The sequence below is a fragment of the Schistocerca serialis genome, chromosome 5 (genome assembly GCF_023864345.2).
Source record: "Schistocerca serialis cubense isolate TAMUIC-IGC-003099 chromosome 5, iqSchSeri2.2, whole genome shotgun sequence".
Lineage (NCBI taxonomy): Eukaryota > Metazoa > Arthropoda > Insecta > Orthoptera > Acrididae > Schistocerca > Schistocerca serialis.
In genome coordinates this window covers 230,647,330-230,670,122 of record NC_064642.1, presented here as the reverse complement: position 1 = coordinate 230,670,122, position 22,793 = coordinate 230,647,330, and the positions used below count along the sequence as shown (strand labels likewise).

Genomic DNA, 22,793 nt, shown 5'->3' with positions numbered 1-22,793 from the left:
GTGAGGTGTTCAGCGGATTAGTTAAGTGGATAGTATGAATGTAAATGATGTGGTAGCATTCTTTGAGCAGAAGTTATTGGTTGGGTTAATTTTAGAAAACCCTGGTCTCACCTGGAGGCAAACTGGTTGACCTAGAGCCAAAGGGTCAGTGAGGGTTCTGGAAGGTGGAATACGGTGTCGTCAGTGTAGTGGCTGAGGACAGGTTTCAGGCACATCAGAAGAGGATATAAATGAAAGGATAAGGGACTGATCTTTGGGAACATGTGCAATATGGTGGCAGATACATGAAAGAGTACTGATTATGGGTACATGCAATGGAATGGTGGATAGAAAGGATGCAATAATGTGAACATACTTAACTGGAAGTGTGTATGAGTGAGGTTTGAAAAAAGACTGAAGTACTATTATTTCCTGCCCTGTTATCTCTATTGTGGGTGCATCCCTAGTAACCTCAAAGTTGAAGAGATCTGTCAATGTTATGAAGACTATATAAGATGTAGGCTGCGGGATCCAAGTAGTGTTAAAGAGATTGTTGGATTAGCTGCCATGTAGAAGTGGAGACGTTGCTTCTTCACAAGGTAGAGAGAACAGACCTCGCCCTTACCTGAAGGCATCAGGAATCTCCAGGTGTTTCCTATGATAGGCAGTGGTTTGGGCCCTGGCATTTCCTCAAAAGGTTTCGCCCTCAGCCACTCCTCCGTCGGTTCCGCCATAGTTCCCTTCACTGCCGCAGCCGTAGTGGCGCGGCCTCTGCTCAGCACTACCGCCAGCTGCCGGCTGCACCGCGAACTTGCTGACAACATGGGCGCCGTTGATCCAGTCTGCAGCAAGCGTCAGAATTAGCACGTGTCCAGTCCCTTTGTTGCTGCCTGACAACTACTAAACAAAATTTTACTGCTTCTTTCATGTTACTAATTCTGCTCTAAGATCGCAGTTACATCAAGTATAAGATGGGTAGATCATTGAGCTGTAACCTATTTCATTTAAGTGTGCTAAAACTATAGCAGTGTCACTAACAATAATCTTTAGAGAATATTTTAAAACAGTTGTAACATATCAATGAATTGCGTTAAGCATGAATGAAGCCTGTAATACTGAGAACAAAGTGTGAGATGAATGTGTGAGTGGACTTGGTGCCAATATTAAGATAGACTCGCCAATTATTGCCAGAGACAAAGAGTGACCGCTGGAAAAGAATCTACTTTCTTTTGACATACAATTATTTTGATATGTTGGTAAAGGGTTCAAAGATCAGTTTTGTATTTTAAGTCATGTGAATGTTTTAAGACAACTGAACATTTTTATTTGATTTGTAAAGGATATTATGTGGTGATAAATTTGAAAACGTTAATTTTTATGAGAAATTATGTTTAATTTTTATGTCCTGTGAGAGAGAAAGTACATTTGAAAAGCTTTGTTTTATTACATTGAATCATAGAGACAGCATTCATTGCGCAAGGTTGTCAGGTCATTTCAACACAACAGAGCATTTAAAACTTTGGAGTAAGATTTTCGCACAGGAATCACACGAACTTCATGAGAAAACACTTTAAGATACCGGTAGTGGTCAGGCACTGATACTAAAGATTTGAGGTCTGAGCAATTAATGTGTTTTTTTCTGAAATTTGAGTGGTTTTCTGAAGAGAACTTGGACCACACAGCAAGATTGTAATTACAAAAGCTCAGATACTTACTTTCCAAGTCGCCAATGGACTTAGTTGTTCATTTGCTACGTGTGTGACATGATCAAGAGTTTGAGGCTTGCCAGTTGCGCCATAGCTGAAAACTGTGGTTTGAACTGAAAATTTTTGTCATTTTGCTCTGAAAATTAATGATATTTGTTCTTGTGATCCAACTGGAAGGACGACGACGTCTGAGTGAAAGACAGTGCTGGAAAAGAAAGGTACTTTCTTTTGACGTAAAATTATTTGGAAACTAATGAAATATCACATAAATGTTGATGTAGTAAATTTTCTCAAGAGTCATTTAGCAGAAAGTGTTATTAAATATTCATGTTTACCAATTTGATTTCAAAAGACAGTAACTAGATATAAACAGTTCTCACGGACAATTATCCAAGGAAGAGCTGCTTAATAGTTAATACTCAAAGTTCATTCGTTTTACAAAGTGTTGCACTTGACTGCTAGAATTAACTGTATGTATTCAGTATCCAACCATGTGGACTAACCAAAAGAGTGGTTTACTATTTTATCAATAGTTACATGTGACATAATTATTATATCAGTATGCTTTATGTGGTTCTGCTCAGAGTCAATCTAATAATCAGAGATCAATGTTGTATGGGAAAATTGAAATTATTTATTATTATTTTGACTTCACAGAGATATGTTGTTCTGGTGCTACTTTCTAAAAACTGTTTTCACTTAAGGGTGCTTGTACACTAATTGGCTTTGTTTTGTGAGTGCTGAAAAGATGCTATTAGTGTTACACACTAACAGCTTAGTTATACTACCGACAATTTCTAATCTAAATTAAATATTCATTAACTTAGTGTGCGGATGGGCAATAATTCCATCCTTTTGAATCTGACACCTTAATTTTACACGGTTCATTATTAATATCTGAATTATTCTAAATGTGGCAGGACTATATCCAATTATTCCGGTTTTTCCTGTATCACCTCAATCTCACTTTGTGCATGCAGTGGCCTGAAAATTAGTTAATGGTACAATAAATCTTACCAAGTTCAGAAAACGACTGCTTACATATGATGCTTTCAAAGCAACCAATAAAAATTTTGTGCTCGCCTCTCTATTGTAGGGGACAGGTGGGTAACGTGGCCATGGCGGGCAAAGTGGCCATTGTAAGCTGTGTTGAAAGTGTCATACTTTGACTCCATAACTCTACATTAATAACAGAAAGTTCGGTCATGCTATTAAAAGATATACAGCTTTCGTGTAAAGGCGTCGATGCAGGCAAACTGGCCGTATCAGCAGTGGTTGTAACAACAACAACGCTGTACTATTGTACATATAAGTAAATTTTTTTTGCATCTGATTTTTCGATAAATTAGTGTAATCGATGTTCTGATTTCATTTCTTTTTTGTTTCATGTCATTGTGTTAAGAAAACTGTAAACAAATTTCAATGCGAATATTAATGTTTATGTCAAATGTCAAGCAATATTGTAATAGAACTGAAATGTAACAAATGTTGAGACTGTTGTAAGATGTTTAAAATTGTAAATGTGCGTCTGGTCCATATGTAGGCAATGTGTTAGGATATGTAGAATGCAAAACCTCGGGTGAATACCCTGTCTGTAAGGGAGCGGTAAAAGGTGGATGGCAGGCGAGCGCGGGAAAATGCGCACGGGCGCTGCACGGCACAATGGGCTCAGCAGTTGGAGTTGGAGTTTGGCATTGGTCTGAGCAACACCTTCTGGAGCGAGGAGGCTCTCCTGGAAGACGTAGTTTCATTGAGCCTCGGGAATGCCGTTCCAACACCCACACAGCATGGCAAAATTCCATAGGCACTAAATGGAAAAGTATTGCGACGCCAGGAAGAATTAAAGTGCCGACACATCAAGAGCCATAGCTGTGGTTGTATGTGTGCTCTGTGCCTCGCCATCTCGCCGCATGCCAACCGCTGCATCGATACAAACAGGTTGAAACTTTTAGTACTGTATTCGTATGGACCAGTGTTACTTTTGTTCCATACTGTTCAATAACAACTTAATAACAACTTAAATTTTACCAGAACTTTCCTATCATTTAATTATCCTCTCAACTAACCCAGACAGGGTCCTTTCCAAATGTTGTGCAATCCGAGTTTCCCGAGATGAAAAATTAAAGTTTGTGTTAATAATAATTACCTGCAGACCTAGCTATGTTAGAATGGTGTTTAAAGAACTATTTTGTTAATGAACCAGTAAATGAATAACGAAGGTCTGACAAAGTTGGAAGATAACTTTAATATTGATATAGCAAAGAAGTTTAATTATTTGGAGACAGATATAAAGGTATTTAAATGAGCAGTAAATGCGATAAAAAGAGTAGTAACTCATATACTGGAAATCTTGAGCGCATAATAATTTCAGTAATCAAATTTTTTAATACAGTGATCACAACAGTTTCAGGGTCCCCCCCCCCTTTTTTATTCATTTGAATTCTGAAGCGCTCTAAATTGATTTGACCAGCAAAAGTCAAAGTCAATATAAAAGTCAAAATTTATCAGTGTTTTATCTTTATTAAAATTGACATTTTGTCTGTGGCTCGAAATTACTATTTCTAGGGTAACCTATGCGCGATTTTAATCAGATCAATAGACAGTACGAAGTTTTGTAGTGTTCATTATAGTGCAGTGTTATGTATTTATGGTTTTCTTATATCATTACAGAACGTGCAAATATCAGTTCAATAGATTTTCTGGTTCTAAAATTCTACTATATTATGCAGTGTTACTACTAGTTGCTTTGCACGAATATCTGCCAACTTGTCCAGGGAAGAAACTCAGTTAATGCCTAATTAGGCTGGCGACCGTATTATTAACAAATTGGTAGCATCTTCTGTGTTGCTTTTTGTCCGTCCTGACGTGTAGTTGCATTTCGGACTTGCTTGACGTATCATTGTTATTACAGAGTGGGTGTAAGTCTGATTTGCCACCATTCAGGTACACGCGGTCAATATCTATACAAAAATCCTGTATTGTAAGGTGAACCCCACTCACATACCATAGTACAGGCTTTAATGAGTATTGTGTGCCACGCGCGCAAGTTACATGGTGTCTGGCAACTTTTGTGTAGGGGGAAACATAAAAGTACCAGCCGAAAGACTGGCTCTGTGGAGATACTTGCAGCAAGCACTTACAATGGTGATGTAGAAGCGACAAACACACAGAGCGAAGAAAAAGAAAAGAAAATGAAGGAAAAACGGAAAGCAGCTGAAGAGCAGAAAAGCAGGAAAAAGGAGCTTGCGAACAGCAGGAAACCCAGCCTAGAAGATTTTTTGTCAACAAGGATGAAATCACAGAGTGCATGTACTGTGAAGAAAAGTCTTCAGATTCGAGACTGGACGAGCACTGGATTAAGTACCAATTTAGCTCTCTCCGCGCTCATGAAGGATTTGAGGAACAAAGTTTTGATTTCCATTTGTGAAACGTGTAATTCGAATCAAGTTTCACAATAAACTGTATTGAGTTCTTTGTTAAAACAGTTTTCTTTATTTCTTATTTTTGAATTTAAAACCAAATGGCCACTTAGCCCACTTCTGTCCGACAAAGTGACTATATGCCATTTTAGAAAAATGATTTGTTTTAAGTATTTAATTTCATCCTAAGATGATTAAATTATTCTGTATTAATCAATACACGAGGGAATGAATGACATTAGTTGCCAGTGGGTGTTGATTTAAATCTTTGGGGAAAGTTGAAAATTTGCGCCAAACCAGGACTCAAACCCATGTGTCCTGCTTACTACTACCATTGCGCCATCCGCGCATAGTGGCCATCACAACTGCATGGACTAGCCTGGCACGACTCCTGTCAGACCCAAATTTTCAACTTATCTACACACTACTAATGTAGTGACTCATACCTATTATCCTCTCTACTCCTGGAATTCTGCTGATTCCCGTAAGAGTTCAACCGTGGTACACATCCGTACTGAAGTGATCAGTTGGTCGTCCTCATTTTAATTATATGTGATGTCTCTTCTTTCAGACATCTGTGAAAGAACGGACATCACACATATATTCTATATCATGCGTCAGTAGTTGTAGATTATAATCACTGGCCCATCTGCATTTCTGCCTATTGCTAATCAGCTTAAAAAATATAAAGACCTTAGCCTGGCTACTTTGCCCGGCTCTCCCTTACTCCGCTTATAGACGTCTCATGCCTTACCCAGTGTTGTATCCTACTCGTAAACAACTTGTAATTTTCCCCAATATTATACTCTGTTTGTAAATAATTTGTGCCATACTTAGTAGTATACGCCATTTGTAAGCATATAGTGTTTCACCCAAAATTGTACTCCGCTTGTAAACTGTTCATGTTTTCCATGTAGTTGTACAACATCTGAAAACAACTTGTGCTTTCGCTTGGACTGTAGTTCACTTGTAAACAACTTCTGCTGCCTCCAGTATTGTTCTCTGCAAACAGCTTGTGTCTTCCCTGTTACTGCGTGTGGCTATCAGATGTGCAGCTTCAGCACTAGTACACTCAGCTTACCCAGTGATGAAATCTAACTCCATGGAACTAAATTCCCGAGGCTTAGTAGGTCTAAACGTTGTTGTTGTTGTTGTGGTCTTCAGTCCTGGGACTGGTTTGATGCAGCTCTCCGTGCTACTCTATCCTGTGCAAGCTTCTTCATCTCCAGTTAGGTACTGCAGCCCACATCCTTCTGAATCTGCTTAGTGAATTCATCTCTTGGTCTCCCTCTATGATTTTTACCCTTCACACTACCCTCCAATGCTAAATTTGTGATCCCTTCATGCCTCCGAACACGTCCTACCAACCGGTCCCTTTTTCTTGTCAAGCTGTGCCACAAACTCCTCTTCTCCCCAATACGCTTCAATACCTCATCATTAGTTATGTGATCTACCCACCTAATCTTCAGCATTCTTCTGTAGCACCACATTTCGAAAGATTCTATTCTCTTCTTCTCTAAACTATTTATCGTCCACGTTTCACTTCCTTACAGGGCTACACTCCATACAAATACTTTCAGAAACGACTTCCTGGCACTTAAATCTATACTCGATGTTAACAAATTTCTCTTCTTCAGAAACGTTTTCCTTGCCATTGCCAGTCTACATTTTATATCCTCTCTACTTCGACCATCATCAGTTATTTTGCTCCCCAAATAGCAAAACTCCTTTACTACTTTAAGTGTCTGATTTCCTAATCTAATTCCCTCAGCTTTGCCCAACTTAATTCGACTACATTCCATTATCCTCGTTTTGCTTTTGTTGATGTTCATCTTATATCCTCCCTTCAAGACACTGTCTATTCCGTTCAACTGCTCTTCCAAGTCCTTTGCTGTCTCTGATAGAATTACAATGTCATCGGCGAACCCTCAAAGTTTTTATTTCTTCTCCATGGATTTTAATACCTACTACGAATTTTTCTTTTGTTTCTTTTACTGCTTGCTCAATATACAGATTGAATAACATCGGGGAGAGGCTATAACCCTGTCTCACTCCCTTCCCAACCACTGCTTCCCTTTCATGCCCTCGACTCTTATAACTGCCATCTGGTTTCTGTACAAGTTGTAAATAGCCTTTCGCCCACTGTATTTTACCCCTGCCACCTTCAGAATTTGAAAGAGATTATCCCAGTCAACATTGTCAAAAGCTTTCTCCAAGTCTACAAATGCTAGAAACGTAGGTTTGCCCTTTCTTAATCTAGCTTCTAAGGTAAGTCGTAGGGTCAGTATTGCCTCACGTATTCCCATATTTCTACGGAATCCAAACTGATCTTCCCCGAGGTCGGCTTCTACCAGTTTTTCCATTCGTCTGTACAGAATTCGCGTTAGTATTTTATAGCTGTGACTTATTAAACTTATAGTTCGGTAATTTTCACATCTGTCAACGCCTGCTTTCTTTGGGATTGGAATTATTATATTCTTCTTGAAGTCTGAGGGTATTTCGCCTGCCTCATACATTTTGCTCACCAGATGGTGAGTTTTGTCAGGATTGGATCTCCCAAGGCTGTCAGTAGTTCTAATGGAATGTTGTCTACTCCCGGGGCCTTGTTTCGACTTAGGTCTTTCAGTGCTCTATCAAATTCTTCACGCAGTGTATCTCCCATTTCATCTTCATCTACATCCTCTTCCATTTCCATAATATTGTCCTCAAGTACATCGCCCTTGTATAGTCCCTCTATATACTCCTTCTACCTCTCTGCTTTCCCTTCTTTGCTTAGAAGTGGGTTTCCATCTGAGCCCTTGATATTCATACAAGTGGTTCTCTTTTCTCCAAAGGTCTCTTTAATTTTTCTGTGAGCAGTATCTATCTTACCCATAGTGAGATAAGCCTTTACATCCTTACATTTGTCCTCTAGCATAGCCTGCTTAGCCATTTTGCACTTCCTGTCGATCTCATTTTTGAGACGTTTGTGTTCCTTTTTGCCTGCTTCATTTACTGCATTTTTATATTTTCTCCTTTCATCAATTAAATTCAGTATTTCTTCTGTCACCCAAGGATTTCTACTAGCCCTCGTCTTTTTACCTACTTGATCTTCTGCTGCCTTCACCACTTCATCCCTCAAAGCTATCAATCCTTCTTCTACTGTATTTCTTTCCCCCATTCTTGTCAATTGTTCCTTTATGCTCTCCCTGAAACTCTCTACAACCTCTGGTTCTTTCAGTTTTCCAGGTCCCATCTCCTCAAATTCCCACCTTTTTGCAGTTTCTTCAGTTTTAATCTACAATTCGTAACCAATAGATTGTGGTCAGAGTCCACATCTGCCCCTGGAAATGTCTTACAATTTAAATCCTAGTTCCTAAATCTCTGTCTTACCATTATATAATCTATCTGAAACCTGTCAGTGTCTCCAGGCTTCTTCCATGTATACAACCTCGTTTTATGATTCTTGAACCAAGTGTTAGCTATGATTAAGTTGTGCTCTGTGCAAAATTCTACCAGGCGGCTTCCTCTAATTTTTATATTTCTTACCCCCAATCCATATTCACCTACTACGTTTCCTTGTCTTCCTTTTCCTACTACTGAATTTCAGTCACCCATGACTATTAAATTTTCGTCTCCCTTCTCTATCTGAATAATTTCTTTTATCTCGTCATACATTTCTTCAATTTCCTCGTCATCTGCAGAGCTAGTAGGCATATAGACTTGTACTACTGTTGTAGGCGTGGGTTTCGTGTCTATCTGGGCCACAATAATGCGTTCACTATGTTGTTTGTAGTAGCTTACCCGAACTCCTATTTTTTTATTCATTATTAAACCTACTCCTGCCTTACCCCTATTTGACTTTGTATGTATAACCCTGTATTCACCTGACCAGAAGTCTTGTTCCTCCTGCCACCGAACTTCGCTAGTTCCCACTATATCTAACTTTAACCTATCCATTTCCCTTTTTAAATTTTCTAATCTACCTGCGCGATTAAGGGATCTGACATTCCACGCTCCGATCCGTAGAACGCCAGTTTTCATTCTCCTGATAGGTCTAAATATTGTTGATCAATAATGCCAGATGAAAGAGCTATAGACGCAGATGTTGCACATGTAATATACACTTGTTGGATAAATGATACACGCTCACTGGAGTTTCGTGGAACAGAGAAATGGTAGTTCGAACAAAAGAAACGTAGACAAAACAGTCATTAGAGAAGAAATGATCTTTAGCAGTTAGGTAATGGCTGCGAAGACGACACGTGAGCAAGAAATACATTCAGTAGGGACGAGCATGCCGTGATGGTCATGCAGAGTTGCCAGATGTCAGGCCCTCACTGGCCTGTCGCATTCCATTTCTTTTTTTTTTTTCATTTTTCCAATTTGACACCCACTCGAAATGTTCTCGGTGAGGCTGGGTTGTGTAAGGCCATGGAATAACGTGTGATCAGATAATGAGAACTCTAATTTTCTTTGCTCTTATTAAATTATTGGGGTGATGGCATTGGTTTATTCTCTACATTTACGGCTGTGGGTGCTTGAGGTGACTCTCTGCGCAGCGGTGCGCTGACAAGGGTCACGGCAGATCGGGCATTGCGTTCCTGGAACGACCTGGCACTGTGGACAGCGAGTCGCCGACAAAGGCAGCCTTTCGCGACCCTACCTCGGCACGCCTTTGTATCTGTTGGTATGGAGATGACACACACAGTCGGCACAAGTTAGAGACGACTAGCTGGCCCCTCGCAGAATTGCTTTACTACCGGGAACAATCAGCCAGTCCCGGTTCGGCGCCTGGTAGTTGTATTTTGGGGGCAGCTTTCTCAGACTTAGATGTCTGACTCTGCGGGAGCGGCGTCCACGCCCACACGCTGTTTTCGCATTTCTCGGGTGCAGTTCTCACTTGTCAGTCTTTCCGCACACGCCTTAAAAACCGCAAATTGATTTGAGTTGATGGGCTGACGTAAAAGCACGTTGCTAAAATTTGGCTGCAAAGCCCACCATTGGTGCAGCATTGTTCGTGCTGTTTTGGCGGGATTGTCTGTGGCGAACTGCACGAAATCATTGGGGTACGATTCCGTGCAGAACTGCAACTGGAAGTATCGAAGCGTGGAGGTGATATGGCGCACTCATTTTCTATGTAGGTGCGCAGAGCGGAGTTTTCCGGTGAGTCTCATCTGGGCTGCAAGAGAGAAAGAGGTCGTGGAAGTCACCTAAGTCACCTCTGGTCCACCAGGGGACGAGGTAGAGGTTGTGATGTAACAAAATAAAAGTGATGTTGTTATTCAATGGAAAAGTTGGAATTTGAGATTTCGCTTACTGCTTTATCAATCACAATTGGCGTAAGAATCATGGATTGACCATTGTCATAAAATATTGCATTATGAAATGTGAATAGTCTTTACTTCCAGTTTCGCGTGGCTTGAAGTAGTCACAGCTAGCGTGCTACTGATTAAGAAATTGCATTATCGTCTTTCTAATTACTTCATGATCATAGATACGATCATACCCGGTCGTGAAGTTATTCTTATGACAAAACAATTTCCTAAGGGACCAGAAAGTTCTTAAGGGCGCAAAAACAACTATAACATGACACAAAAGGGAAATTCAATAATAAAGCTGATGCAAGAAGACGATAAAACAGTTTTCTTTTTGTCAATGTAACACGCACATTGGACTGCTGATCTTGGTGTCTGTAATCTTAGCAAAATGCATAATTAAAATGAAAATAATACTGAGGAGATGATAGGAATGAGCACTGCTAAATGATCCAATATTTCCAGAACAAATATTTATTATAACTATAACATATATCGCACCTTAAGCTTAGTACTACAATGACGGTAGATTTTTATGTCCGTTTCGTGTCCATTGAGCGCTCTTTTATATAGCCATTGTCATCTTGACTCGCTCGTGCGTCGTCACGATAAGTTATAACAGTTCTTCTTTTCACACTTCACTCAAACTTAGACGGAACACGTTTTTATTTATTTAGTAAAAAATTAGATCAGACCGCCACAAATCTGCGTCCGTCTTACTTACGAAAAACAGTACAAGTGTTTAGCGCTCAAGGCTTCACTTGTTCTCCAGAGAACAAAATAGTGAAGGATCGCATATCTATCCGTATTCTTCTGTTTATGTTGCCGCCCAAAGACGACGAATTACATCATTTAGGATACTCCACCGTCGCTATGCGACGCCTTATTATACATTAATCATTCTTTATAAACAAGTATCTGCCTATTTGATGTTTTAATGAAGCCAAAAATAGCGGATATCACAAGGTGTAATTAGAAGTGATCACTATATCGGTGGAATGGACAGAGGTTGATAGATTCCATTTGGAATCAACGGTCGAGAGTGTTTACTTGCTGCCCGCATCTCGTGGTCGTGCGGTAGCGTTCTCGCTTCCCACGCCCGGGTTCCCGGGTTCGATTCCCGGCGGGGTCAGGGATTTTCTCTGCCTCGTGATGGCTGGGTGTTGTGTGATGTCCGTAGGTTAGTTAGGTTTAAGTAGTTCTAAGTTCTAGGGGACTGATGACCTAAGATGTTAAGTCCCATAGTGCTCAGAACCATTTTTTGTTTACTTGCTTAGCTATCTCGCGTTTCATTGGGTCACGATCGCAGGCGGAGATCATCATGGAGGTCAGCATTCGTGAGGACAGCATGCAGTACAACCCTGTGCAGAAAGCTGCCTAACACGAGCCGATCTCACAGTTGGCAAGTATTCACTGCACCAGCAAAGTAGGGACTTATTTATTTATTATGACGTACTGGAATGAGATTTTCACTCTGCAGCGGAGTGTGCGCTGGTATGAAACTTCCTGGAAGGTAGGAGACGAGGTACTGGCAGAAGTAAAGCTGTGAGGACGGGGCGTGAGTCGTGCTTGGGAGCTCAGTCGGTAGAACAGTTGCCCGCGGAAGGCAAAGGTCCCGAGTTCGAGTCTCGGTCCGGCACACAGTTTTAATCTGCCAGGAAGTTTCATATCAGCGCACACTCCGCTGCAGAGTGAAAATCGCATTCTGGAAACATCCCCCAGGCTGTGGCTAAGCCATGTCTCCGCAATATCCTTTCTTTCAGAAGTGCTAGTTCTGACGTGCTCATTGCTTCGCTCCCGTGGCAGACACACTTGCATGTGGGTTTCTAAGATGAGTTACCCTATTTGACCACTGTTGTGTGATAGAGTACTTGTTTATTCTCTTGGCAAATTTGCACACACTCATAGCAGATCATCGGGTGCTGTAATTACACTGACCAGGCAGAACGCTATGAACACCTGCCAAATAGCCGGCACAGACAACAGCGACGACCCGTCATGACATGGAAGCAATGAGGCCTTGGTAGGTCGCTGGAGGGAGCTGGCACCCAATCTGCACACAAAAGTCCCCTAATTTGCGTAAATTCCTGGGAGATAGTGAGGGGAGGTCGGGGGCAGGGGCGATGACCTTTGATGCCACATTCAATCACATGCCGGTACCAGCTGTGTTCGGTAGCGTTCAAATCTGGCGAGCCAGAGGTCAGCACATCAATCGCCATTATGTTCCTCGAACCAGTCCATCACACTCCTGGCCTTTTGAAATGGCGCATTATCATGCTGAAAAATGCCACTGCTTTCGACAAACGTGATCATCATGAAGGGATGTACGTGGTTTGCAAACAGTGCACGGTACTCATTGGTCGTCACCGAGCCTTGCATGAGCTCCAATGGACCCATGGATGTCCACGTGAATATTCTACAGAGCATAATGGAGCCGCTGTCAGATTGTCTCCGTCCCGCAGTACGGGTGTGAAGGAAGCTGTATCCCTGGAAGACGATGGATTCTCGCCCTCCCATCGGCTTGGTGAAGAAGGTATCGGAATTCATTAAACCACACAACGCTCTGCCACTGCGACAATGTCCAGTTCCGATTGTCACATGCCCATTTCAGCCGTAGTTGCCGACGTCGTGGTGTTACCATTGGCACATACATGGGTCGTCGAATGCTGAGGCTCATTATGAGGATCGTTCGGAGCGCTGTGTGTTTAGGCGCACTTGTACTCCTCTCAGCATTAAAGTCTGATGTAAATTCAGCGATAGTTCATCGCCTGTTCTCTTTTACCTGTATGCCAAGCGTGCGACATCCGTGATAAGGTGGCTGCCCAAGGCCGCGATTCTGGACATGGTTTCACCTTGGCTTCGGCACATATTAAAGACAAATACCACAGCTAGCCTCGAACACCTTACAAGTCGTGCTGTTTCCGAAATGATGCTCGTGCCGAGCTTCCAGGCCATCACAAGCTGCCCTCGGTCAAACTCAGATGGATCGCGCTCCTTCCGCATTCTACACACGGAGAGCACGCCCACTGATACTCCATGCGCCGTGCGTGTGTCTGATTAGGAGTCATTCCTCCCCAGGTGACGCTGCTGTCTCCTGGACGAGTTGTTACTGATAGCAGGTTGGTAGTCTTAATGTTCTGGCTGACCATTATACACCGCTGGACTCCAATTTTACTTAGCCATCAGTTCATTCGGTTACACCCCTGTGCCTGTATTTTGTATTCAATTACTGGGTCACATGTTGAAGTATTTCAAAATGTTCAAGTTAATAAATATAATTGTTATACTAATTTTGTCTACTATTTCTATGTTTACAACACCATCTAGTGACTTTTCAGACACTATTGACACATATTAGTTATTCATGTCATTATTAAATTATGGCGAGAGTGCCAACTCTTGAATAGACCACCAGCAGAGCGAAATAGTTTTTATCTGTTGCGGTGATTAAAAAAGTGCCAACTCAAGGGGGAGGGGAGGCAGTAATGTGTATCGGTATTATGATACATATTGTTTCGAAATTTGTTGAACTTTACAGCTCTCCATCCCGGCACCTCGCAGAGTCCTAGCATGACGGTCCGCGATGAATATGTAAGCACAGAATTTTCACGAAGCGCACCAACTGATGCCAGTGGTTGCCGTCATCCTTTTCACAATTTAAACCTGAATATGACCAAAATCGGGCGAGGCAGAGAACATCAGTGAAAATAGGCGATGCAGACTGTGCTTACTCGTATAGCTATAAAGCAATGTTATTAATCTCTTAGCAATAAAACGCCGTCTTTCTTTAAATATGAACGATTTATTGGCAGAAAACCTGAAGATGCAACAAATCTACGAAAGGGACTGCCTACACTGCATTTGTCCTTCCTCTACTGGAGTAGTCCTGCGCGGTACGGGATACTTACTAGACAGGACTGACAGAGGACATCGAAAGAGTTCAAAAAAGCGCGGCTCGTTTCGTATCATCACGCAAGTGGGGAGAGAGTATCATGGATGTGAGCAGCAACTTGGTACGGCAATCATTAAAACAAATGCGCTTTAAATGCCAAGTCCGCTCCGGCAGCTGAGTGGTCAGCGCGGCGGTCTGTCACCCCAAGGGGCCCGGGTTCGATACCCGAATGGGTGGGAGATTTTCTCCGCTCAGGGACTGGGTATTGTGTTGTCCTCATTATCATTTCATCATCACCAGTGGAAGGCAACGGGAAACCACCCCTGGAATCACTTCCCTAGACGCTCATGTGGTGGACCTCTCTGACGAGGCTTTCCCCATGACAAGACCTGCCGTAAGGCAGAACACGAAGTTTTTCTTTAAATGCCAAAATATTTAGTTGCCCCCCATATACATGTATGAGCTTCGTGATAAAGCAAGAGAAATCAAAGCTCGCACAGCAAGATTTAGTTCATTTTTCGCATGGGTTATACGAGAGTGATACGCCAGAGATACAGTTTCTGTGTGGGGTTTCGAACACTGTACCAAAGACTTGCGTGTGAACTGCTGATTATTGATGTAAGTGTAGCTGAACGTGTGTGTGTCCACCTCCAGCAAGCACGCTTTCGTGTACTGTTCAGTAAATAGCGCCAAGGTCAGAACGCAGCAGTTTTTGGCAACCTTTGAGAATAGCTAAAGCAACCAATTATCATTTCGCAGAGTTACGGGGAGCCAAATCAGCAGCTAATCAAATGCCTGCTCTCGTAAAGACAATCACTGGAGAAGGAAATAAGTATTACCTTGAAATGCCTTCTGGTAATGAAAAGCTAGTAATGAAACTCAGTTTAGTCTGTTCGTTGTTCAGACCCAGAGCGTCATAGACAATGGTCTCCACGCTGATGCCGAATTGCTTATCTTGCAGAATTCCCTGGATACAGTTAAACACTGCCTCTTAGTGAACAAAATATGAGTTTATCATATATCGAACCAGATTTGTGACTGGATGTAGAAGTCTCTGACAAATAGAATTCAACATGTTCTTAAGGGAGCGAAACCGACAAGTGAAAAATTAACCTCGGGAGCACCCTAACGGTCTATTATAAGGACCTTAGAAAATTATCTGCGCGTATTGTCTCAAATATTTATGTTTATCTTGAAGACCCTAATAATGTAAAATAAAAGAATTACGAAGCAAATGTTGTCTAGCTACGAGCGGGACATTAATCAGTGCAGTTGCCTGACTTGTAATTTTCTTCGTTAAGACGATATGAAGAGCAGTATGTCTTTTTTAAACAACAGCCCACATATTTTTGGTTCGGTAATCCACATCCTGTCGTTAAGACCTTTCCAAAAACGCATCACAGTGTAACATTCACGCAAATGCGAGGTTTTTAAAAACAGAACCCAAAACTGATTTTCATTCTACTGTACTAGAACACAGTGCATGTATTAGGGGTTACGTAACATATCAATATGTTGCAGTAAACAAAAGGAGACACAAGGAAAATACACACTGGTCAAACCTAGCAAGATGACGATTTACGTTACTACCGTCTCAGTACCCGGACGGATGTCTCCGCACACGCTTCGTCAGTGCACTGGACGCTGGAAGCTTGTGTTGGCAGCTGCTGTGTTGGTGTCACTGGGTTGTAAGGTGTACCCTGGAGTGGATATAGACTCAGGTCACAACTTAGCAGTGATGAAGAGTAGGCTGAAGTTTAAGAGACTTCCCAGGAAGAATCAATGGGCAAAGAAGTGGGATATGGAAGTATAAAGAATGAAGAGATGCGCTTGAAGTTCTCTAACGCTATAGATACTGCGACAAAGAATAGCTCAATAGGCAATTCGGTTGGAGAGGAATGTACATCTCTAAAACGGCAATCACAGAACTTGGAAAAAAACATAGGTACAAAGGAGCTAATTGTGAAGAAACCATGTGGAACAGAAAAAAATACTTCAGTTGATCGATGAAAGAAAGAGGTACAAAAATGTTCAGGGAAATTCAGGAAGATCGAAATGCATGTCACTTAGCATTTGAAATAAATAAGAAGTGTAGGGAAGATAAAACGAAATGGTTGCATGAAAAAAGTGAAGAAACTGAAAAATAAAAGACTGTCGGCAGAACTGATTCAGCATTTAGAAAAGTCAAAACAACCTTCGGTGAATATAAAAGCAAGGGTGGTAACATTAAGAGTGCAATGGGAATTCCACTGTTAAATGCAGAGGAGAGAGCGGATTGGTGGAAAGAGAAGGCCTCTATGAGGCCTCTATGAGGGCACGATTTGTCTGATGAGATAGGAGACGAAACAGGAATCAATTCAGAAGAGACAGGGGGATCCAGTACTAGAAACAGAATTTAAAAAAGCTTTGCGAGAATTAACCGAGCGAGGTGGCGCAGTGGTTAGTACACCGGACTCGCATTCGGGAGGACGACGGTTCAATCCCGCGTCCGGCAATCCTGATTTAGGTTTTCCGTGATTTCCCTAAATCGCTTCAGGCAAACGCCAGGATGGTTCCTTTGAAAGGGCACGGCCGACTTCCTTCCCCGTCCTTCCCTAATCCGATGAGACCGATGACCTCGCAGTTTGGTCTCTTCCCCCAAATAACCACCCCCCCCCCCCCAACCCAGGAATCAGGATTTTGCGAGAATTAAGATCAAATGAGGCAGAAGGGATAGATAACATTCCATCAGAATTTCTAAAAGGAAAGGGACATCACTAAACTAGCTACAGTGTAAATGAATTCCCTGTTAAAGTTTGGTAAACTCAAAAACACTCTTGATGTGTTAGAAAAGTATAACATCAAGATAGCAGCATTACAAGAAACTCGGTTCCCAGATGATGATGCAATGGAATCCCAAGGATACCGGATCTATGAAGGAAACCCAGGTGAAAGAATGATGAAGACAGTTCCACACCTGGGTACTGGCTTTGCTGTACATCACAGAATGGTCGACCATGTTTTAGAATTCATATCCCCCTGGCAGAACCTCCTCGTTATCCTTGAATCGTTAACCTTGAAGTCCTGCAATAGAGCATACAGAATAGACAACTTCCATGCACCTACAAGTGACACCAATAGGAAAGATCTGAAGGCAGTAGAATACTACTGGGACCCCCTCAAAAAGACCCTAGACAAGATCCCTTACCCAACACCATCACACTCATAGGTCACGTCAATGCACACGTTGGCAGGGAAAAGAAGTACTGCAGGATATAGGCTGTTACCCAGCCCACAAGAGGAGCAACAGAAATGGTGAAAGGTATGTGCTAAGGTCTGATCAGGGTAGCTCCAGAATATAGTATGTAGTTGCCCCGTTGCCAACCGCAAGGTGGAACGAGTGTAATATCTTTGAGTAGGAGGTTCTTTGATGGTTAAGAGAGCCGGGCACGTGCAGTAAAAAACCGAGGAATTGCAGCTAGGTGCCCAGAGGAAGCAGACGTGTGGTGACAGCTGTAAGGTAACTCGCGCTCACTGCCCCAGACCAAACCTTAGCACGTAAATGAGAGAAGATATATAATGATTTCAAATTGGTTTTGTTAGATAATATTCAGGGTTAGGATTTGTATGTCCAAGGTTTGACACAGTAAGCGTTTGGAAAATTTTTTTGCAAGAGTGTTTCGTGCTACGGTAGGTTTTGGGGCAGCAAGCACGACCTACCCTACAGCTGTAACCACACGTCTGCTTCCTCCGGGCACCTAACTGCGACTCTTCGGTTTTTTACTGCACACGCCCGGCTCTCTTAACCATCAAAGGACCTCCTACTCAAAGATATTATACTCGTTCCACCTTGCGGTTGGCAACTAAATACTATATTCTGGAGCTACCCTGATCAGACCTTAGCACATACCTTTCAATGGCGAGCGCCTCATAGACCTTTGTGACAACTACAGCCTGGTCCTAAAATCAACTGCATTCAAGTGACTACCAAGGAAGGCCATGACCTGGATACAAATCACATGCTGGGTGAATTTCAGATAGACCATGTGGCTATTGACAGGAGATGCCACAAGGAAATACAAAACGTCAAGGTATTGAGGGTAGCAAACCTCGACTATGACCACTATCTCTCCCTAGTTAATACCAGCCTACAACCTTTGAGAAGAGGTCACAATACCCCAAAGGTTTCAAGAAAACGAAGTTTTAACACCCACCGGCTGAGCGATAAGGATTGCGACTTCCAGACCACCCTTTAGAAGAACACACAGAAACAAGGATGACCTACTCTTCAAAAGGCTGTACTGGATGCCGCTCATGAAACTATACCTACTTCAACAAACAAAGGCAAGCACCCCTGGTGGACCACAGAATGTGATCAAGCTATAGAGGAAAGGCGTAGAGCATGGATCAGATGGAATCAGTGCAAAGATGAGCCCAACCATCAGGCTTTCATGGCGCAAAGAGAAACAACAGCGAGCATCATCTATAAGGTCTCAAATACTACAGGCAGAAGAAGACTTCAAGAAGATCAATTCAAGAGATCTCTACAAGCGACTCAAGAAACAGACTACTTCATACAAGGCCCCAACCCTACACCTCAGAGGCCATCTTGTGGGAAGTCTTCCCACTGTCTCTCACAAGCAAGAAGTGTACAGGCACCACCAGACCTAAGTGAACGGATGAGAGGAAGCAGGCTCACAGCCAGAAGATGAAGGCATACTGGGCCAAGAAAACGCAGAAGATTCTAGCTGAGAGTTAAGACGAGCCCCATGGTCCCTAGTAGGCCGAAACGAATTGTAAAAAAAAGAAGAATGGCAAATAAAATTGAGGATGTGTCAGATGACGATCAGTTTGGCTTTAGGAAAGGTAAAGGCATCAGAGAGACCGTTCTGACATTGCGGTTGATATGGTAAGCAAGGCAAAAGAAGATTAAAGACACGCTAATAGGATTGGTGACGAACACACATAAGCTTGTCAGCATTCGGCAAGTTTGACCGGCAGCATAAGCTTCGTTGGTGGCACTCAAAAGAGTTAAAATAATTTTCAGAAGATCTCAATGCATTAATTTTATTACTTTTCATCATTTACTTTATTTTATCTTTCAATCGCGACGGGACCCAATACCTTCCTGGACAACATTTACGTGGGACCTTGTCTGTTGCCTGGCAGTTGTTCCACGTTACATGGTGACAGTTGTTCCACGTTACATGGTGACACTCCCCATTCCTTTTTCACCTGAGTTACTGCTTCACTGCTTTTCAATCAATGATCAGTTTATAATCCCTAACTCTATTCTTTCGCTTTTAGACATGACACTAATGATTGATGATGGTACTTATCAATTGAGGAAGGCTGACAACTTCGCCTAGTCACGCCAACTGTACTCTCTGTCATTCTGTAACTACTTCCTATACCTTATGACATAACATTCTTAAGTAACATTCTTTTGGTATGACGTTATAAATCTTGTTTTTTAAATGTATATAGGCTCATTCTGTGTGGGGCTTATGTAATCCACGTCTAATTTCCTAAACTGATGCGTAATACTTTCTTCCACGTTTAAGCCTATTCATTCAGTACTTTAAGATATCTAAGATGACTTGAATTCCCCATTATCAAAGTATTAATTTAAAAAGTATTTTCTGTAGAGGTTTACACCAGAAGATGCAACTTAAAAGTGGCGAGATCCGTTGTGTGGGTCTCTAATGGTCTTAAAAAATACAGCTACAGAGAACTATACGAGTCTCCATTCAGTTTTATACTTCAATAATTTTAATACCTGTATTTAAACACTAGTTGTACTGTATGAATTGTCAATCATGTTACCACAGGTACCTGCACTGACCCGTAGTTGAAGAGAGTTGACGTCAGTTTAATGTTAAGTTTTTCATACCGTTTATGGGAAATGGTACAATGTGATATGTTTTTGAGTAGTTCTTGTGGAGATAAAGGCGATTACCAAATAAGAAATACAGAGAGATAACTAAAAAAGTACTGCTGTTCATATCTTCGTAAAGAACAATGTTACAAGAAAAGTAGTCATGCTGGTTGATGTCCTCCAGGTAGCTAAAAGCATTTCCTTCGTACATTCATTTTATTTTACGTCTATAGAGAAAAAGTTCTCTGAGGTAGTCAAGATAAATGGTACACTCTGTATATTGTTTCTTCATAAGTCTTTATAAAATGTGGCTTCTTAAATCAATGATTACATACAAATAATAGGGTGCCTTAATTGTGTAAGGGAATAAGCCCCCCAACTTTTCCAGTTTTTATATTTTTGTTTGGAGGTTCTTTCATGCCTGTGAAGAACATAGAAGACTGGCCAATCTACTATAGCAGATAGTGTGAAACAAAACTTATCACCAAAAATATTGTTGAATTTAATTGTTGTTGTGACAACTTGTAATTTCGATACTGTCAGGTAGTTCTATGTTAAGACCATTCCTACCATTCAAACACTGCTGTACGTTACCTCCATAGAGTAACACACAGCATATCTTGCACCTGAAGTTTATCTCTGACCAACGGACAGTAGAGTTTCAAGCTCTTATAATCCTAATTATTTGTGAAACATTTGGCGTCATGTTTGTAATTGCCACGTCTGAGGATTTAGTAAAATATTATGTAAGACGTTTTTATGTCTATTACCAAATGATCTAATTTCTCATGCAGTTAAAGTCTTGCTGAGAGTGTTGAATAGGAGGCTACATGGCAAGCTGGATAGAGGGATTTCAGAGGAGCAGTTCGGATTTAGAAGAGGAAAAGGGACAAGAGATGCTATTGACCTGTTACGAACTATAAGGGAAAGATATGTGGAAAAAGGTAGAGAAATCTTTGCTGCTTTTATAGATTTAGAAAAGGCTTTTGACAGAGTTCAGTGGGACAAGCTGATGGATATTTTGAAGAGGAAAGGAGTAGATTGGAAAGAGAGACGACTGATACAGAATCTATATTTACACCAGAAAGTAAGGATAAGGATTGGAAATGAAATGTCAGAAGGAAGCAGCACTGGACGAGATGTTAGACAAGGTTGTTGCCTTTCTCCACTATTGTTTAACGCATACCTTGAAGAAGAGATTATTGTGAAAGGCTTAGATGGGAAAAGAGGAATATGTATTGGTGGAAAGAGAATAGAATATATAAGATTTGCTGATGACATGTTATTAGTGGTAGAAAGTAAGCGGACAGTGAATAACATGCTGAAAGATCTGAATGAAGCTTGTGTGGAATATGGGATGCAAATAAACACAGCAAAAACAAAGAGTATGGCCATCAGTACAAGACGCAGACCGCCCAATATTAAAGGAGGACAATCTACCATTAGCCAAGTAAGTGCATTTAAATATCTTGGAAGCACAATAACTGAAGACTTGAGAGTCATCAGGAGGTGAAAACTCGAATTGCCATAGCGAAGGAGGCATTCAACAGAAAGAGGAGACTCTTATGTGGCAAATTAGATAAAGGTGTAAGGAAAAGGCTTGGCAAATGTTTTGTCTGGAGTGTGGCACTATATGGGGCAGAAAAATGCACGCTGAGACGAGAAGATGAAAAAAGATTAGAAGCATCTGAGATGTGAATGTGGAGGAGAATAGAGAGAATAAGCTGAATGGAAAGAGTGAGTAATGAAAGAGTATTGCAAAGGGTTGGTGAGAGAAGATGTCTGCTGAAAGTTGTAAGGGAAAGGAAAAAGAACAGGTTGGAACATTCATTGAGAAGGGAGTGCTTGCTAGCTGATGCTTTGGAAGGATTGGTTTCTGGGAGGAGACAGAGAGGAAGAAGGAGATACAAGATGATAGACGACATAATAGTTGTTGTTGTGGTCTTCAGTCCAGAGACTGGTTTGATGCAGCTCTCCATGCTACTCTATCCTGTGCAAGCTTCTACATCTCCCAGTACTTACTGCAACCTACGTCCTTCTGAATCTGCTTAGTGTATTCATCTCTTGGTCTCCCTCTATGATTTTCACCCTTCACACTACCCTCCAATGCTAAATTTGTGATCCCTTGATGCCTCCGAACACGTCCTACCAACTGGTCCCTTCTTCTTGTCAAGTTGTGCCACAAACTCCTCTTCTCCCCAATTCTATTCAATACCTCCTCATTAGTAATGTGATCTACCCATCTAATCTTCAGCATTCTTCTGTAGCACCACATTTCGAAAGTTTCTATTCTCTTCTTGTCGCCCGCATCTCGTGGTCGTGCGGTAGCGTTCTCGCTTCCCACGCCCGGGTTCCCGGGTTCGATTCCCGGCGGGGTCAGGGATTTTCTCTGCCTCGTGATGGCTGGGTGTTGTGTGCTGTCCTTAGGTTAGTTAGGTTTAAGTAGTTCTAAGTTCTAGGGGACTGATGACCATAGATGTTAAGTCCCATAGTGCTCAGAGCCATTTGAACCATTTTTTTCTCTTCTTGTCCAAACTATTTATCGTCCATGTTTCACTTCCATACATAACTACACTCCATACAAATACTTTCAGAAACGACTTCCTGACACTTAAATCTATACTCGATGTCAACAAATTTCTC

The 22,793-nt window shown here is 41.7% G+C and overlaps 1 protein-coding gene across 2 annotated transcripts in view; it reads right to left on the bottom strand.

Moving 5' to 3' along the window:
• LOC126481539 (probable cytochrome P450 301a1, mitochondrial) overlaps positions 1-22,793 on the bottom strand; it is a 138,103-nt gene that overhangs the window by 106,346 nt on the left and 8,964 nt on the right. For both annotated transcript variants that reach the window (XM_050105353.1, XM_050105354.1), the window contains exon 2: positions 605-821. In XM_050105353.1, the coding sequence (XP_049961310.1) occupies positions 605-803 (199 nt within the window). In that variant the 5' untranslated portion in view covers positions 804-821. The remainder of the gene's footprint in view (positions 1-604; positions 822-22,793) is intronic.